At 37.5% G+C, this 17,145-nt stretch overlaps 1 protein-coding gene across 3 annotated transcripts in view; it reads left to right on the forward strand.

The window, feature by feature from the left end:
• The window catches only part of LOC136881174 (ubiquitin thioesterase otubain-like), a 111,603-nt gene that overhangs the window by 73,782 nt on the left and 20,676 nt on the right, over positions 1–17,145 (forward strand). The window contains exon 7 of one of the 3 annotated variants that reach the window (XM_067153846.2): positions 15,480–15,664. The exons of 1 other annotated variant lie outside the window; for it this stretch is intronic. In XM_067153846.2, coding sequence (XP_067009947.1) covers positions 15,480–15,521 — 42 coding nt within the window. In that variant the 3' untranslated portion in view covers positions 15,522–15,664. Of the gene's footprint in view, positions 1–546; positions 8,416–15,479; positions 15,665–17,145 lie in introns of those variants that run through there. One more of the 3 variants, XM_067153845.2, reaches the window with a different exon arrangement.

Below are 17,145 nucleotides of genomic sequence, written 5' to 3' on the forward strand. Positions count from 1 at the left end.
TGTAATTGTTTATTAATTGCAACGTCCTGTTATGAGTTTAATATTTTCAAAACGAAGGATTTGTCACCTTATCAGACAGTAGATCCAAACTGATATTCTGGTGTGTCATAAATATGTTAAGATACCTATGGCTTCTGGCGCTTGACTTTTAATTTGAAGGTGGATCGGAAAGTAAGATACAGCATTTTTATGCCAAAAATCTCCAGGTTTTACCTATTTTTTAACATATGAACCAAGTCTCTTGAGACATTTCTGCTGTCATGACACCGTAAAAAGTATACCTCATCCCTAGAACTTCATTCTCTGGGAGAATTGCCTTCTTTGCAGATCTTGTAATTTCTCTTCCTGTAAAAGTTGATAAGTATGCCTGGAAGGTTCTCAGTCCAGACCTTGCACTGGAGGCTATACTCCCTGGGAATGGAATTCTATGAATGAGGCATATTCAGCTCTTTATCAGAGCCTGAGTTTTACTGAAGTTTTAACTGTCATGGAAAGTATGGGGTCTACTTCGTCTAATTGTGTTCTTTTTTTTTTTTTTTTTTTTAGCTTTTGGTCCAAACCAAGGGTTCATGCGGAATTTTGGAAGCAACTTGTTAATACCAAAATCTTTGGGAAAAGTATAAATGTTTAATTGTACTTAGGAGGAATTACAAGTAAAAGGTCAGATTATTGAAAAATAATGCACACATTTTTAAATTTTTTAATGAGTAAGAAAAAAAATTATTCACACAAGACTACAGGTTTCACTTAGTTTTCAATACATGAACCAAGTCTCTTGACAAATTTCTCCGATCGTGACACCAAATTGAATGTGCCTCATTCATAGAACTTCTTCATACCCTAGGAGTATAGCCACCTGAGTACAACCGATTTCACTTATCTGATCCAAAGCATTGACTTTTGTCAGTGGTCCCAAGGGGACTGTTTTGTAGATGATTGAGTTCCACCCAGTCATACTTCTCACTTCTTCCATCATGAACAGGTTCTTGTACACCCAGGAAATGAAGCATATTCAGCACGGTGTCTTAATGGGAGACTTAGTCCATATGTTGGAAAACATTTAATTTTTCGTATTCAGCAAATGTAAAGAAAACGTGCCTATCTTTTTGTTCTGCCCTCACAAGGAAAGAAGTTGTGTGCTGTCTTCATATAATCATGTTAATTACAGTACATATGGGAGAATGCTGGAATTGAAACTTAAATACCCTATTTACGCGAATAATGCCCGCACCCTAATTTTAGGATCATTAAAAAAAAATGAAATGAACTAAAATTCCTTGCATCGAAGGAGTAACATAGGCATAAATAAATATTTTATATCACTCCACGATTTATTAAGGCTTAAATAAAAGATCTAAACAGTACATAAATTACGGTAGCAGATACAAATTATAAATAGTACATAAGTTAGCGAAGTGCAGGATTCACATACAAAAAAGAAAGCAAACATAGTATTATACTACGATTGTAGCAACAGCATCATCCAGCATCCTGCAATAGAAAAACCGCATTGTAATTGTCTATCTTAAAATTGCGTGGAAATACACAATATAAATGAAATAAAGATACTGTACATTAATGCTCCCTTACCTGTAATCTACTTAGCATTTGTCATCACTGGCAGAATCGCAGTCTTCCTCATCGTTCTCCCACAGTACATCGTCCTCGGTTCCGTCCAGCGAATTAGAGATCCCGCATTTCTTGAAACTCTTCTCCACCAGTTGCAGAGGAATGTAATCCCAAGCACGTTTTACCCAATCGCAAATCTGCCTCATTCTGGGCACTTGATTTTACCAGTAGGCGTAAATTCGTGCGCTTCGTCTGTCATCCAACGTGTGTAGGCCTACAGTTGTTTCACTGCTGCCATAAAAGGCCGGTTAATGCACATGTCAAGTAGTTGGAGAACGGATGTTAGACCTCCTGGAATTATTAACAAGTCGTTCTACTCCTTGTTAAAACATCGTGAACTTCTTGAGTAGTGTGCTCGCGAAAACTGTCTAAAACGAGCATACTTCTGAGATTTAGTAATGTTCCAGGGCGCCATTGCCAAACCTGCTTCAGTCAGTCTGCTATTAGGCTATTAATCATCCACCCTTTGGGTTGCGCTTTTACGATAACGCCTTTCACGTTTATTTGTGGAATTGTTTTTTGTTTAAATATGACGTATGGGGGCAGTTTTCTTCCATCTGCGGTTACACAAAGCATAACTGTACATCTTTGCTTCTCATTCCGCCAGTTGGACGCACCTTTTTTGTTTACAGTACAATCAAGCGACATTTCGAAGAAAATTGGTGTCTAGTCCGCGTTGCCTATTTGTGAAAGTATATAAGAGTCTTTCTTGCGTATATTGATCACATATTTGTGAAAATTCAGAATTTTACGAGGGTGAATCAATAAATAAGTCGCAAAACTGAATTGAGGCAAAAGTAATCAAAGTAACTTTCTAGCATTTATTTCACTTTTCCACATATTCACCTTGTACATTCAGGCACTTATCCCATCTCTTTACAAGACCTTGAAAGCCAGCAGCAAAGAAGTCCTTTGCTTGCTGTCGCAGCCAATGTGTAACCTCATAGATTACGACATCATCTGTATCAAAATGATGGCCACCCAAATGATTTTTTAGGGGCCCAAACAGATGAAAATCACTGGGGGCTAAGTCAGGATTGTACGGTGGATATTCCAAGCGCTCCCCATCTCTGATGCTTTTCCTTCCATGGTTAAACTTCTGGATCCAATTGAACACAGCTTTCCGTGAGAAACAGTTTTTACCATAGGCGGGATGCATTTCGCGATGCACTTCATCTGTGGACAGTCCTTTGGCCCACAAAAAACGCACAACTGCACGCTGTTCTTCTCGTGTACAGTCATGCAACACGTGTGCCATCGTGCACTAACAGCTTCTGACTGACTGAGTGCCTGCGAGATGTTGTACGACAAGCATACATATGCTGCCATCTGCTGGCAAAACTTGCGCGCGTAATTTCAAATGCTATAAGGCACACACATGTTTGCGACTTATTTATTGACTCACCCTCGTATCTTCATAATCTGTCGGAAGACGCTGCGCGATGGTAGTTTTTCTTTGAAAACTATAGCCGTGACGAACATAAAATCGTGAAAGCCATCCGCGGCTAGCTTTGAATCCCGTAACACCAAGTTCTTTTGCAATTGATTGGGTTTTAAGTTGGCACATTTCACTTGTAACGGCACATCCGAATTGTCTCTTTTCGTCAATATATGCACACAATCTTGCTTCAATCTCAGGAAACTTTGCTTTCTGTCCACAAAATGCCCAGCGATTACTACTAGTTTGCATAGTCGTAATTTATTTTTTTGTCAGTTACGAATACAGCTCTTGTCCACATCGTATTTCCTTCCTGCTGCACGATTTCCAATTTCTTCTGCGTCTTTTATAATCTGCAGCTTCTCTTTGGCCGTGAAAGACATATAGCATGTACCTTTAGTTGCCATATTGAACACGTGATTTACTTCAACTGACGCACACAGAAGAATGACACTACGGCCCATGCAAGATAGGCGCATTCCACCATTTCCAGACGCTTTGACATTCTAGACGGCGCAGCCTGGAGGGTAAAGGCCAGATAGCGGCATGCCAGACGGGAAGTGTTGTCATCACCTGTTGACAGGTCACTGAGACGGGGACAATTTATAGCATGCTTCTGGCTGAGGCAGCAGCCACCCTGTCATCTGAAGTAGAGCCGCAAAAGGCGAAACAGACGATTACACTGGAAAGACACCAATTTCCTAATTTCCTGTTTTCAGCAAAATAAGAAATAAAGCTGTGATGCATCATTATACAGACTTTATTTTCATTAACATTAAAATATAAAGTCTGGTTTACTAATGTATATGTAGGGTTCTCAGTACTATACTGATAAACAAAATCGTATTTAACAGCAGTGATATTTCCCGCCAGATTCAAGCTTGACGCAAATAAAACCCGCACCCCAATTTCTTCCCCAATTTTTTTTTAAATGTTCGGGTATTAATCGCGTAAATACGGTATTCATATTTCATGAGAAATGCTAGAATGCTGGCAGGTCCAGCCTTGACTGACCGGTTCTTTTGTCTCTTTTTGGTGATTTATTTCATCTAAAATAAGAGAATTATATTTACCTGCTATGAAACATAAAGTAGCAACTGCCTATGTGGTCAGTACAGTAATGCTGTTTTTTACTGGAGAAGAGCATTGCTTGCCAGACAAAACAAACTTTTGGTTTCCAAGAGATTTTTATAAATGTTATACATATTGATTGTCACGCTCAGTGGACTGTGTCAGATCTCCCTAAAACAGCCATTTTCATCTATTTTATTTATTTTCAAAATTACATCTAAACCTTAATTTCTTAAAAAACCAGCGGATAGAATTGCATGAAATGTTGAAGAATTTTCGGATTAGCTTAAATCTGTTTTCAGAGCACAGTTTTATTGATGATATATGTGTGAGGTAGACAACAGTAGAAGTCCGCAATAGCGAGTACAGCATATAACGAGAACCCCACTATAATGACAATTTTTGTTTGTCCCTTCAAAATTCCTATATTAAACTGTGTATTATCCTTCGGTTACAGCGAGAGCCCTATCACTGACGCATCCGTTATTACGAGCGATTTTTCCGTTACCGATATTTATGCGCCCCAGCGATTATGTTTCCTCACACTGTCCCCTAGCGAATTCTCTCGTCGACATTCGAAGGCGATTAGGAATACCCGTCAACTGCTGTTCTGTAAAGAAATTTCAAAATGAAAGAGAATTGTTTTGTGTAATAAATGCGTAAATAACGTGTCCGATAACAGTTGTTAACTCGTTGAAAATAAAGGCTGAGTAAACAATCACTTAATTTTAATGCTAAATACTGCAATTAAATAAGGATGGAATACACCTCGAGGTATGGCAGCGTGTATCATTGATTTCAGGGGTTAGCTTATATTTTTTCACGTGTTAAATTTCAGAAAGGCTATTATCATATAAATTTATAGTGAGAAGGGTATTTCTCTACTGGCGCTAGAAAAATGTATTCATGGTAAATATAGTACGGTTAAGTTAGGTTAGGTGACGCTGTTTGAATAAGAACACTGAAATGTTTGTCACAAAATGCGATCCATCATCTTCGGTACAGTATTGTTTTCTTGCTATGTGCATTTTGCGAGCACTCTCGTTAACATTCGGAGGCGATGTTCGAGTTGATTATTAATACCCGTCGACTGCTGTTCTCTAAAGAAAATTTGAAATGAAAGAGGATAACACGTTTTCGTAATTAATGCATAATTAACGTGGTTGGTAGCAGTTATTAACTCGTTAAAAATAAAGGCTGAAGTAAACGATCTCTTAATTTTAATGTTATATACTGAAATTAAGTAAGAATGTGATACACCTCAAGATAGGGCAGAGTACATCACTGATTTCAGAGGATAGTTTATATTTTCTCGTGTCTAGTTAAATTTCGGAAAGGTTATTCCCATGTAAATTTTAGCGAGGAAGTTATAATTTCTCTACATACTGGAGTGATACCGTATTTCTCCGAATTCAAGACGACAATTTTTTTTTTTTTTCAGAATCTCGTGTGAAAAATCAGGGGTCGTCTTGCATTCGCGGCCTAACAGTAATAACAATAATAATGGCGTATGGTCTCCAGAGAAGCCTGGTGCGGGTCTTTTTCTCGTAGGCGGCCTATTAGGCGACCTGCATGTCTGTGAAGATGAGGGCCCTACCTAGGATGATTTCCAATGCTGACTAAATCACACACACCCAACCAATGAAGGTTAAAATCCCCGACCCCGCAGGGAATCGAACCCGGGACCCTCTGGACCAAAGGCCAGCACGCTAACCATTTAGTCATTGAAATGGACACCTAACAGTAATGAACACCACTGGCAACTACTGCAGTAACGACGCTACTTCTTTTCATCCCCGCGCGCATGCATGAAAAACTCGTTGACAGTAAATTATCTTCTCTTTATTATACCGTAATCTATGATCTTCATATCCGTATTGACGAACTACACAATTAGAAATAGGAAAGGAATTCCACCTTATCAATACTTATTTATTGCACTTATTATGCTTCAGTACCAGTTTCAACTCCCTACATAGGGTCATCTTCAGCTGAACAATACATTCACATATAGATCATGAAGCTATGATTGAGATGACATTGTCTGGGGAATGCCATATGATAACAAATATTTGGTCACGTCCAAATGGGGCATGTAAAAACGGGAACTGGCGTGTATGTCACTGTGTGTGACAATGCATTTATATGTCTATAATGATATGCTTTAGGTCTTAAAATTAGTTTATAAAACACTATCTCCACTTAAAACTAACTTATAAGTATATAAGACAACAACAATATATGTAGGAACACTTCATGCACTTCTGTGCGGACAAATGCTTTAGCGAGGGAAGAGTGTTCAAACGATCCCATTTTGTATGTGAAATCAGATTAAAGTTTTCCAAATTTCCCATTGTTGGTTATAACCGGCTCTTGGCTGGAAACTTGAAACCACATTTTTGTTAAGGCAGTGGTTCTGAACGGGTATGCTGCAGAACATCTGAGATTTTGTAATATTGCTGTTAAAATTCAAATGTTGTCAGGCAAAATTTGTTTTTTAAGAGAAACAAGAGAAATATATTCAAGAGTTTGAATACTGCCTATTTATTTTACTGGGGATTTGTTGGCTTTGCCTTATAATAAGAGATTTGAGTTATTAATGAGGATCTTGAGCTTGTCATTTCTTAAACAGCTCAATTTCAGGTGGAATTGACAACAAACACACTAACATTTCCTGTTTAACTAACAGGATTATCTTGCATTTCTCCTCTCCTTTTAAAACACATTTAAACTCATTGTGTTCTTACTTTTTTTTGACTCGCTTTGAACTCTCTTTCTTTTGCTTACAACCATAATATTCCTGCTTTTTTAACATTTTTCAACCCCCAAAAAATGGAGGGAAAATTAGGGAAATTGAATTCTGAATCTAAAGTACCAATGGGAATTCACCGCTTTTTAAGTATAGTCCTTCGGAATCATTGGCGTAAAGATAACTTCCTTCGAAGAGGAAGGTAGTGGTTCTTGAATCTATACGGTCACCCTCTGCTTCCTTTAAACTGTGAGATTCTCATATTGCTTTTCTTTGCCTTAATTGTAGCATTTCGTGCTAAACGGATTAGCCATCATTTCTTAATCCATTTTAAGAGTTCTCTTTCAATGCATGGATACTGGCATTTTAATCCCCGAAATGATAAGGCTGTCTTCTTGGTACACTCAAACTGTTCTTATGCCGGTAGTCATGTGCTGTGCGACGATTGCCGTTGTTTTCTGTGAATGTGATCGCTGTTAACTTGAACTGTCCATTGTTAACCATATGTAAGCTAATTAACGCAGAGAGTGGTTATAAGCCAAGTGTTACTTCAAGCATATTAGCGAAGTCTGTGCGTAATTTGTGCTTCTCACTTGACACCTGCAAACTGATGACTGGAACCTTTTTCATAATCATGGCAGGAAAATCATGCAATTTTTATTTTACCTCAAACTTCCATTTCAAAATTAAGGGAGAGAAAATTATAAGGTGGTGGGGGCATTACACATATAAATATGATAATTATAACCTTACCTATCCTGCCTGAACATGGATTATTTTTTAAAATTAATGCAATAATGCGTATGAAATACGGACCGGATATGAACGCTACAAACTGCTGAGAGAACCACTGTGTGGCAGCTAATGCTCATGTGTTGTATGATCATTGGAAGAAGACTTTGAATATAATTGATGTACATTCTATGATTGCAAGTGATGGCCAAGTGTTGTAATCTCCTGTATATAATTCTGCTTATGCTAAAATTTCTTACAAATCTTGTTACGTAAAGTGGTACCTAACATTCAGTGTACAGTAAATGAAAATTTTCAAACAAAGTGTACAAAGGTTAATTAATGACTTGGTCTGTTTTGATTTTTAAACATTTGTTTTTTCACATGTTCTGAAATAAAATTCCTGTTTACTATATTCTGTCGTTTGGCTGTCGGTTTTTTTTTTTAATAATACCGTATTTACTCATATAGTCCGACTCGTTGGCAGAATGGTCAGCGTACTGGCCTTCGGTTCAGAGGGTCCCGGGTTCGATTCCCGGCCGGGTCGGGGATTTTAATCACTTCTGATTAAATCTTCTTGCTCGTGGACTGGGTGTTTGTGTCCGTCCCAACACTCTCCTCTTCATATTCACACAACAGACATACTACCAACCACCACAGAAAACATGCAATAGTGATTACATCCCTCCATATGGGTTGGCGTCAGGAAGGGCATCCGGCCGTAAAACTGGGCCAAATCCACATTTGCGATGCAGTTCGCACCCACAACCCCACAGTTGTAGGAAAAGGGGTAGGGAAAGATGAAGAAGAAGACCGTATTTACTCGCATAATTTCCCCTCTTTTTTCTTAAAATTTAGAGAACAGAGCTCGATGGGGTGGAACACATGGATATAACGTGGTGATTACAAAAAATCGGACATAAAATTGCGATATACAAATTCAAAAACTTCATTTATTTATTAAATCAATATTTAAAAGCAAATAAATAAAAGAAACAAAATTTGAACAGCTGTGAGACATTTCTTACAACACCATTCCATGTCCAACGTTGAACTTGATTCGGGGTCAATCCAGCAACGCAAACATTGCATAATAAATATGAGGCATAAAAAGTGTATGAATCAAAATTAGCTTAATAAAATCAACGTATCTGTCCTTTACTCTCTCCACAGCTTTCTTCGGAAAACATAAAAGTAGACAGATAATCTTCGTCATTGGACTTGTTCGTATCGAATGTGTCATCCTCCGAGCCATCCATCGCGTTGAATATTGGTCTCTTCCATGATCAGAATCCAAGAGCACAATTGTTTGAGTCATATCTCTTAACGTTGCCCCTTTATGTTAGTTCTAAGGATCCTGTTGCCGTCCATTCTCCATAAAACTGGTGGACATGGTATTTGAAGGGTTTATTCACAGAGATTTCTAGCGGCTGATATTATAACGAGAACGGTGTTGAGACAGGAATGGGCTTTGCTAAATGGCCATGGAAACTGTCCAGAACAAGCATGAAGTAAAACTGCAGGGCATCAATCCCACACAACTTTTCAGCCAGCCTTGTTGTTGCACTCCAACAACAGCAAACTGCCAACCTGATGGTTCTTCGTAATCTCTCCACCCCTGTTGTTTTAATAATACGCTGAACGCACCCTTCGTATGCACTGCTATACTTTCTGTCATATCAAAATAAACGGGTGTTTGGTCCTAAGGAAGAAGAAAATCATTTCCGATGACGAAATAATGAAATTAGATTGCTTTGTCCGTGTAATTACGCAGTCATGGCGTGGTTCGTCTTCGCAGACTAAGTCTATGTCTCTGCATAAAATGAACAGCCCAGTCTATGCTTGCCTTAAATTGTGAAATTGTAATGCCACTTTTTTCACTACATCCTTCGCTTTCATCTGCATCAGTTTATGCGATAAAATAATGTCGTCATTTCTCAGTTCCACTACGTAGTCAAGCACTTCTTTCTTGAACTTCGCAAATTTTGCACACTTTGGGCCCCGAAACAATCGATATATGGATTTAACTTCCTTTAATTCATCCTTCTTTGCCTGCCAATAGCAAACTCTTCCCCCGTGCACTTCATTCCTTCATTTTCTGCAAGTTTACGTTTGGTATAACTACTATTCTTTTGTCCTGTGTTGTTGCACGTCACTCGTCTTGCTAACTGCAGCTTATTCCTGGTCCTGTTTGGAGGCAGGCCAGGGTAACTGGTAATTGAAGGGATGGTTAATGGCCTTGGACTTTCCGTTTGCAGAGGTATTTATAGTTGCTTGGTATACAGGAAACAGGCTTGTTAGGTGCAAGGGGTGTCCATTTTCTTAACAAAGATGCTAGTGGAAATTATGCAAAATGCAAAAAAATGTGAGAATAACTAGTTCAGAAAATATGTCCTAAAAATGTCGAGGGGAAAGTTACCCAAGTAAATACGGTAATAATGATAAGTGTGACCTGGGCTACCATGCGGCTCCTTGACTGAATGGTCGCTGTCGAAAGAGTCCCAGGTTCAATTCCTGGTCATGTTAGAAATCTTGGAGACGAGCTGTTTTTGTTTGTCCCATCATGCTTCACTACAATCTGGAAGGGCATTCAGCCGTAAAACAGGGTTGATTCCATTTGTGCAGCACAGTTCACACTCACAGTCCCACTGCGGCATGGGAAAAGTAGTAGTAGTAGTAGTAGTAGTAGTAGTAGTAGTATGGTCTTGGCTACCGTACGCCAGCATTTTAATTTTGACGCCATTTAGGCTGCTGGCGCGTCAATTTCGGCCTTTTCATTTACTCTGCCAGATCTCTGTTGAGTCATCTGTGGCTAAATTTGTAAATTTTCTTAGGCAAATACCAAATCTGTCATCAGAGAATCCCCTGGTTTCAAGGACGTGGAGGGAGCTGTGTGTTTGAATCAGAAAGAGAAAAATCGTTGTACTCCTTGCAGTTGGTGTAGATGCATGAAACTTGCAAGTATTGCATTAATCTCTTCACTAAGTTCAAAACTATACATAACTAATTTTCATAGTGTAAATTTAAGATAATATCACAATATAGACATGCAAAAACAGCAATTCTGTAACTGTGAACGAGGAATTTTTAAAAATTGTAAGAGCAAAATATCACTAAATTCCTCGTTTCATGAAGCGCATTAGTGTTGTTCTTGAAGAATCCGCAAAATATTACTTGTGGACGACTGTAAGTGGTAAGAGTAAAATGAGTAGCAATTGGTTTGTCATGCTTCTCTTTGATACGTGGGTTTTTAATTGGCCTTCCTTTTCGTTTTCTTAGGTTCATTGTTTGGAAAAGTTCACTTTCTTTATATTTGATAATTTCATAAGTCTTCTCACAGTGAAACTACAAGGTGCCAGTTCACTGTTTCCCTTTTAACTCACTTGTTTCTCTTAATAAAGGTATCACATTTTCACTTTGGGAACCTTCAACCACCTTGAACCGTTTGCATCCGCAAACAATCCGTAAAAACTGAAACTAATTGTGAGAAATTCTGGTTTCTTGGCTCTTTCATATTCTAACCTGGAATGACCTGATTCAAGGAACTTTTAGGTCTAACATTTTCACATTCGGTAGGCTTGCATAATATGGCAGTGCAACATTTATGTTTTTATTCTGGCCTGGGCAAGAGTCAGCATATCTTAGCCGCTGTCACATAGAGCATCGAACGATCAAGGGCGACCAACTGGCATCGAATACTAACGACTAAATTCATTTACCTTAATATATAAGTAATAATAATAATAACGTAAATGTTTCCACCTTTTCAATACAATATATTCACAAAATTACAAAATTATACGGTACTAGTTTCGACCCATCTAGGGGTCATCATCAGCCGTATTGGAGCAAAGATCATTTGTGGCGAAATCCTAAGACAATATTATTTTAAAGAATAACAAGTGAAATGAGATGTTATGATAATAGTTAATAATACAAGGATGGGTCGAAACTAGTACCGTATAATTTTGTAATTTTGTGAATATATTGTATTGAAAAGGTGGAAACATTTACGTTATTATTATTATTACTACTTATATATTATTCTCAGTTCAATACGGACCAAAAACATGAAATTCATAACCATCAATTCATTTACCTTGTCACACTGCTCATCGATCGAGAGGGATCGACTGCACGGAAACAGCTGATACTCCTGCCCAGTACCGTACAGGCTACAGACGTATTCATATTCACGAGAGAAAAAGAATGTGTTGTGAAAGCGATAATTCGGGTGGAAATATGATTATAACCTATGAATATATTAGGAGAAAGGAAAGAACCAGACGATCGCAGTGGGCAAGGTAAAGATCCATGGAGAATTCCACCAAAGTGTGCCTTCGTTGTGGAATGACGAAGAAAAATTCAGGAACTAGTACCGAATGCCCATCAGTAATTACGGTATAAGGAATTACAGGAAAAAATGAAGTCACTAATAAACGTCAGGAAAGGCTGACACTATCGTTAAATTCAATATTCACAACGATTTTTTTTTTTTTTTAGGTTTAAAGTCAGAAGTGATGTTCACCTCCGAAACAACTACTGTATGTCCGTGGCAAAATATATCAAATAAAAGATTAGTGGCAGGTACATTTCTTTGCATTCTACAGGATTCTAATAAAGCATTGATAAAAAGAACTGAAAACTGTTATGCACATCAATTTAAATTCATAATTTGAAGGTGCTACAATCAACAGTGGAAATATTTATTTAGGCCTACAGGTTTCTGGACATTGGTGACTCATACAGATTTAGGATTGCTCACAATACATCAGTGGATTTGTTCCTATTATATGTGATGCCATTCATACAGCACTATAGCCAGAATTCTTGACAGGATGAAAATTCCAACAAAAGCCTCACAACAGTGGCTCATTATACTTCAAATATAAGACTAATACCATTTATGCTTATTTGTTTTAATGATGCTGGAACTTGGGGCAAAATTACTGTCTTTTCAAATGATATTTTGAGATGTTTATTAGATGGAGGTTATCAGCTTTTTTTTTTTTTTTTTTTCCATACCACTTGGTGAGATCTCACCTACCAAAATAATAGATATATCAAGAAATGCTTTCATGCAAAATTTACATTACCTAATGTAGAAATAGTGTGTAAAGTTTCATTACAATCCTGTAAATAATTATGAAAGAAAGAAAAATGCACATATGCTCTGAATATTGTGAAAATGAGAAAAGCAATGGAGTTCCTTACACTGTTTCTCCCCTCATGATCCTCTGCAAATCTCTTGTTGCCTCTCCTCTTCTTTGTTATTGTACCATGTTCAGAGTAGTATCATATTGCTTTCATGACAAGGATGTTGCTGAATTTCTGTAGGCCTACTGTGTTTTGTGCAAAGAATCCAGGTCCATATCCAAACTTTGCAAGAATGACAACCCTGTCTTAATTTATATCATTGAAGACTACAGCAGCTTCAAAAGCAGCTAATTTTACCAAATGGCTGTGAAGAAAGGTTGTCTATGGACATCTCTTCCAAAGTAAATTCTCTTTAGGGTTCTGTGTATTCAAATATGTGTACATTTCTTGAGGAGTTCAGGTGAGGCTAGTGCTCTGTACACTAGCTTAATAACTATAGGAAAAGCTTCTGGAATATTGTTCTAATTAGTAAGTTGGCAGTGTAATAGACTGATACTTGTCACAACTACTTGTAAATTACACACAAGGTCTTGTTTATTACCCTCATCACTAAGCATAAAGTACTGTCCCCCCAAACTTTGCACTGGCAAGCTGATCTAATTGCTCACTTGGCAATAATAAACCAATTAATATAAATCCTGCACTTCCATCCAAGTTGCTGGTAAACTCCTTGGTAAAGAGTAACAACTTTTTCTGCAAAGGTCTGGTAGGACTCTCTTTGTCACCTCAATGTTGATTTTGCCTTTCTGTGTATTGTTCATATCTAACTTCTTTACTGATATGAACACTACCAAGCCTATCTATCCATCCTGAAATACTTTCCTTATGAATCAGTTCAAGGAAAATGAAAATTTTGCCTTCAATTTCACCAAAAATGAGAACCAAACACTGCAAACAATAATAGGTGCTAATAACAAGCACCTTGCCTTCTATTTTTAGAAGTGAAGAGTATGCCTTTCTAACAACTAAATACTATTGCCGTCTACAGTAAAATGTTATTTAGGCCTGTTGCTCAGGTGGTAAATGATTTAATTTTGCTATATCTTACATTGCCTGTCAAAACTGTTTGTAAATACTGATTATATAAATTAATGTTTGACAGAGTAGGGTGTATGGGTCTTGTAAGATCTTGGATTGACTTACAGGGTAATTAATCTACTCAACCTTTTATTACAAGCATGTAACTGTCATATGAATATATTTTTTATAAATATGTACATGTTCTGCCATCATATCCCCTTAATATCACATCACACAAAATGCAGTTTTTTATTTTGTAGATTAAAATCTACAAAACTTTGATAGAAACACCTGTCAAAATAGTTACAAATGAATTTCTCACCTTTGTTTTTCATTGTTTACATGGATCTACAGCACAAGAAATAAAATAATTGGTCTACCTTGATGTCCTCTGTAGGCCTATATGTTATTAATAAATTATAAGTACGGTAACAGACATGAAAGTAGTGATTGCTGGTGCAAACAGGTACCAATGGCAGGAGAGTACTTGGAATGAGGAGATAAAGGCTACCTAAGTTACAAAGGTATAAGGTGGCAGGGAGGGATTCTGTCAGGTATAACTGTAGTAAGAATTTTTGTCCTATGCGAACGACTTGGTCTATTGAAACTGTGCAATCTAATATCTTGCAACTTCAAAAAGGATGCAATGAATATGACATGAAAATTAGTTATTTCAAGACTAAAGTGATGGCAGTAGGGAAGACACCTAAAAGAGATCTGAATGTCAGGTTGAGAATACAAAACTGGAACAGGTAGATAATTTCAAATAGGTATTTAGGATGTGCATTCTCTCAGGATGGCAGTATAGTAAGCAACATTGAATACAGATGCAGTAAACCCAATGCAATGAGCTTGCAGTTGTGATCAACAGTATTCTGTAAGAAGGCAGTCAGCTCCTGGACAAAACTACTCATGTCTTTACACTGGTCTGGTTTCAGACCACCTGTGCTGTACAAACCTAGTGCAGTGAGTTTGCAGTTGCGATCAACAGTATACCGTAAGAAGGAAGTCAGCTCTTGGACAGAGCTATCAATACGCCGGTCTGGTTTCAGACCACCTGTGCTGTACAACTGCTTACTACATACACACAGAAAGGATCTACTACATGTATTTCAAAATACTCCTTTCCTTGTAAACCATACAAGTTCTACCACATAAAATATACAAATTAAGATGTTGTAATAATGCTAATCATTAATAAAAATTGGAATTAAGGTTACTTTCCCATCAGGTGCTAATACACATAACTCACTGAGGATTCCAATAAATATTGATAGATAAGTACAACAAAAACTGATTTAATTTAAAAAGTAGAACATTTCTCAAGAACATAAATTTTATTAGATTCTTTCTTGGTCTAACACTGTATACAATAGTTCCTAAATTTTAACTTTGAAAACCCTTCGACCTAGTTCACTCATTCTTTCCATGTCATCATGGAGACACTAAAAATAACATTGATTATATTTTCTTTTTACTTTTCAGTATCTTTTCTAAATATTCACTTAACACATCACTGTCACTTTCACATTTCTGTTTCTTTTATTTTTAACTGCTGGCAGAGCTGTTTGTAGAAGCAGAAGCCACTGGACTGGAAGTTGAAGTCCCTTCAGTAATTTCTGAACTGCAGGAGTTAGACCCCTCCAACACAAATTATTTCTGCTTTCTCCTCCTCTATTTCAGCTTGGTGAAAAGGCTCTCATACACCAGGTGCCACTTCCATAGATGTGTTTGTTATGGAACTGAAAAAAAAATGAACAACATATTAATGCAATTCTTCTAAATTGGAGCTACATTTTAGTCTGGACACAAGCATTCTGTTTAAGAAATTGTTACTTTCAATAATTATTTTAGTAAGATGATTGTTAGGTTAGATTATATGACTTTCAGTTACATCTGATAAATTAATGAGCAGATGGGTGGAACTTATGGCCTACAGACTGAATCTTCCCCTCACTCTTTCACAACTAGAACACTGGTCTGTAGTGTAGGCCTACTTTTAAAAATAAATATTACAGAATTGTACCTTCTTCCGGCAATGAAGAGTTCCAGAAAGTTGAGGGCATTGAAGTAGACCCATTTTATGTTTTCTGTACAGCAGAACCTGGGAGTAGAGGGAGGATGTTATCTCTCCAAGTTCGATATCCAGCCCTCAGAATTTGCCATGTTTTGGCACAACTTTTTCCTGAAACAATTAATCAGAATAATTTGACAAAGAAAATATACATGTAGTAGGCCTACTTATGGCATAGGCCTACACTTATTTGTCATTAAAGCGAACAATGGTATTCATTTCATTAGGTACGAGATGGAGGTTAGGAAAGCACTGCTTATGTTTTCCAAACATTTCTTCAATTAAGTTACAAGAATGATAATTACTACTTCTCCTAGTGTAACTTTTGTTACCAATCTATTCCATATAATATATTTTATCAATAATTAATCTAAGATAACACTATTCATAAGATAATCGTAATAAATCTAATAATGACTTACCGGTTTTTTGTCCCAATTCTCGACGCTATAGAATGCCATACAAAATTCACGGTCTCCCTATTACTATATCCAGGGAGTCTAGGATTATACACCACTTTGTTTTCATACACAAAGCAAATTAATGTTTCGATTTCATCAACAGATCACAATGTTGTGTCCGCCATTATCGAACGACTGCGACTGAAAAACGGACACATTTGTTTTCACAAACCAGTTGATCTTCATCGCTCGTAGTTGATCGCTGACGATCGATGCTGTGTGACTGATGCCACTGCCCTCTGTAGGTTTGTTTTCTTAGTCGGTTGATCGCAGTCGTTCGATCGAGCCTGTGTGACAGCCCCCTTACCCATACTACTGATTCAGCATCTACTTAATAAGACATGAGGCAATTTCATGTGAACCACTTCCTCTAGTGCCTGATGCCACACATAGCATGTTATTTCCTCTTCACCATGTCTCTCACTGTGAAATTGAAAGTCCATAATATTTTCTTTTAAAATTTATACAATTTTACTATTTAAATGCTCAGTTAAGAAAGCTAGCAGGAGCAAAATACATGTACGTCTAGAAAACGGACGGCGAGCAGTGACTTACCACTCACTCGTCATCTCAATTGAAAACATAACGTCCATTTCCACCATAATCCACGAAGCTACACGACATCTCCGTAAACTAAACACGGTCTTAAAGCAGGTATCCCTTATCTTTTCATCAACCAACTAACACCCCCCTGTTAAGCCCCACTCCATCTTGGGCAGATCTCTTCACCCTACCTAAGCCAGCCACACTTGTTCCCGGTCTTCCCAAACTTTTTCCGCCATAGCCACTCAAACAACCCTCAGCAGTAACCCAG

The sequence above is a fragment of the Anabrus simplex genome, chromosome 9 (genome assembly GCF_040414725.1).
Source record: "Anabrus simplex isolate iqAnaSimp1 chromosome 9, ASM4041472v1, whole genome shotgun sequence".
Taxonomy (NCBI): domain Eukaryota; kingdom Metazoa; phylum Arthropoda; class Insecta; order Orthoptera; family Tettigoniidae; genus Anabrus; species Anabrus simplex.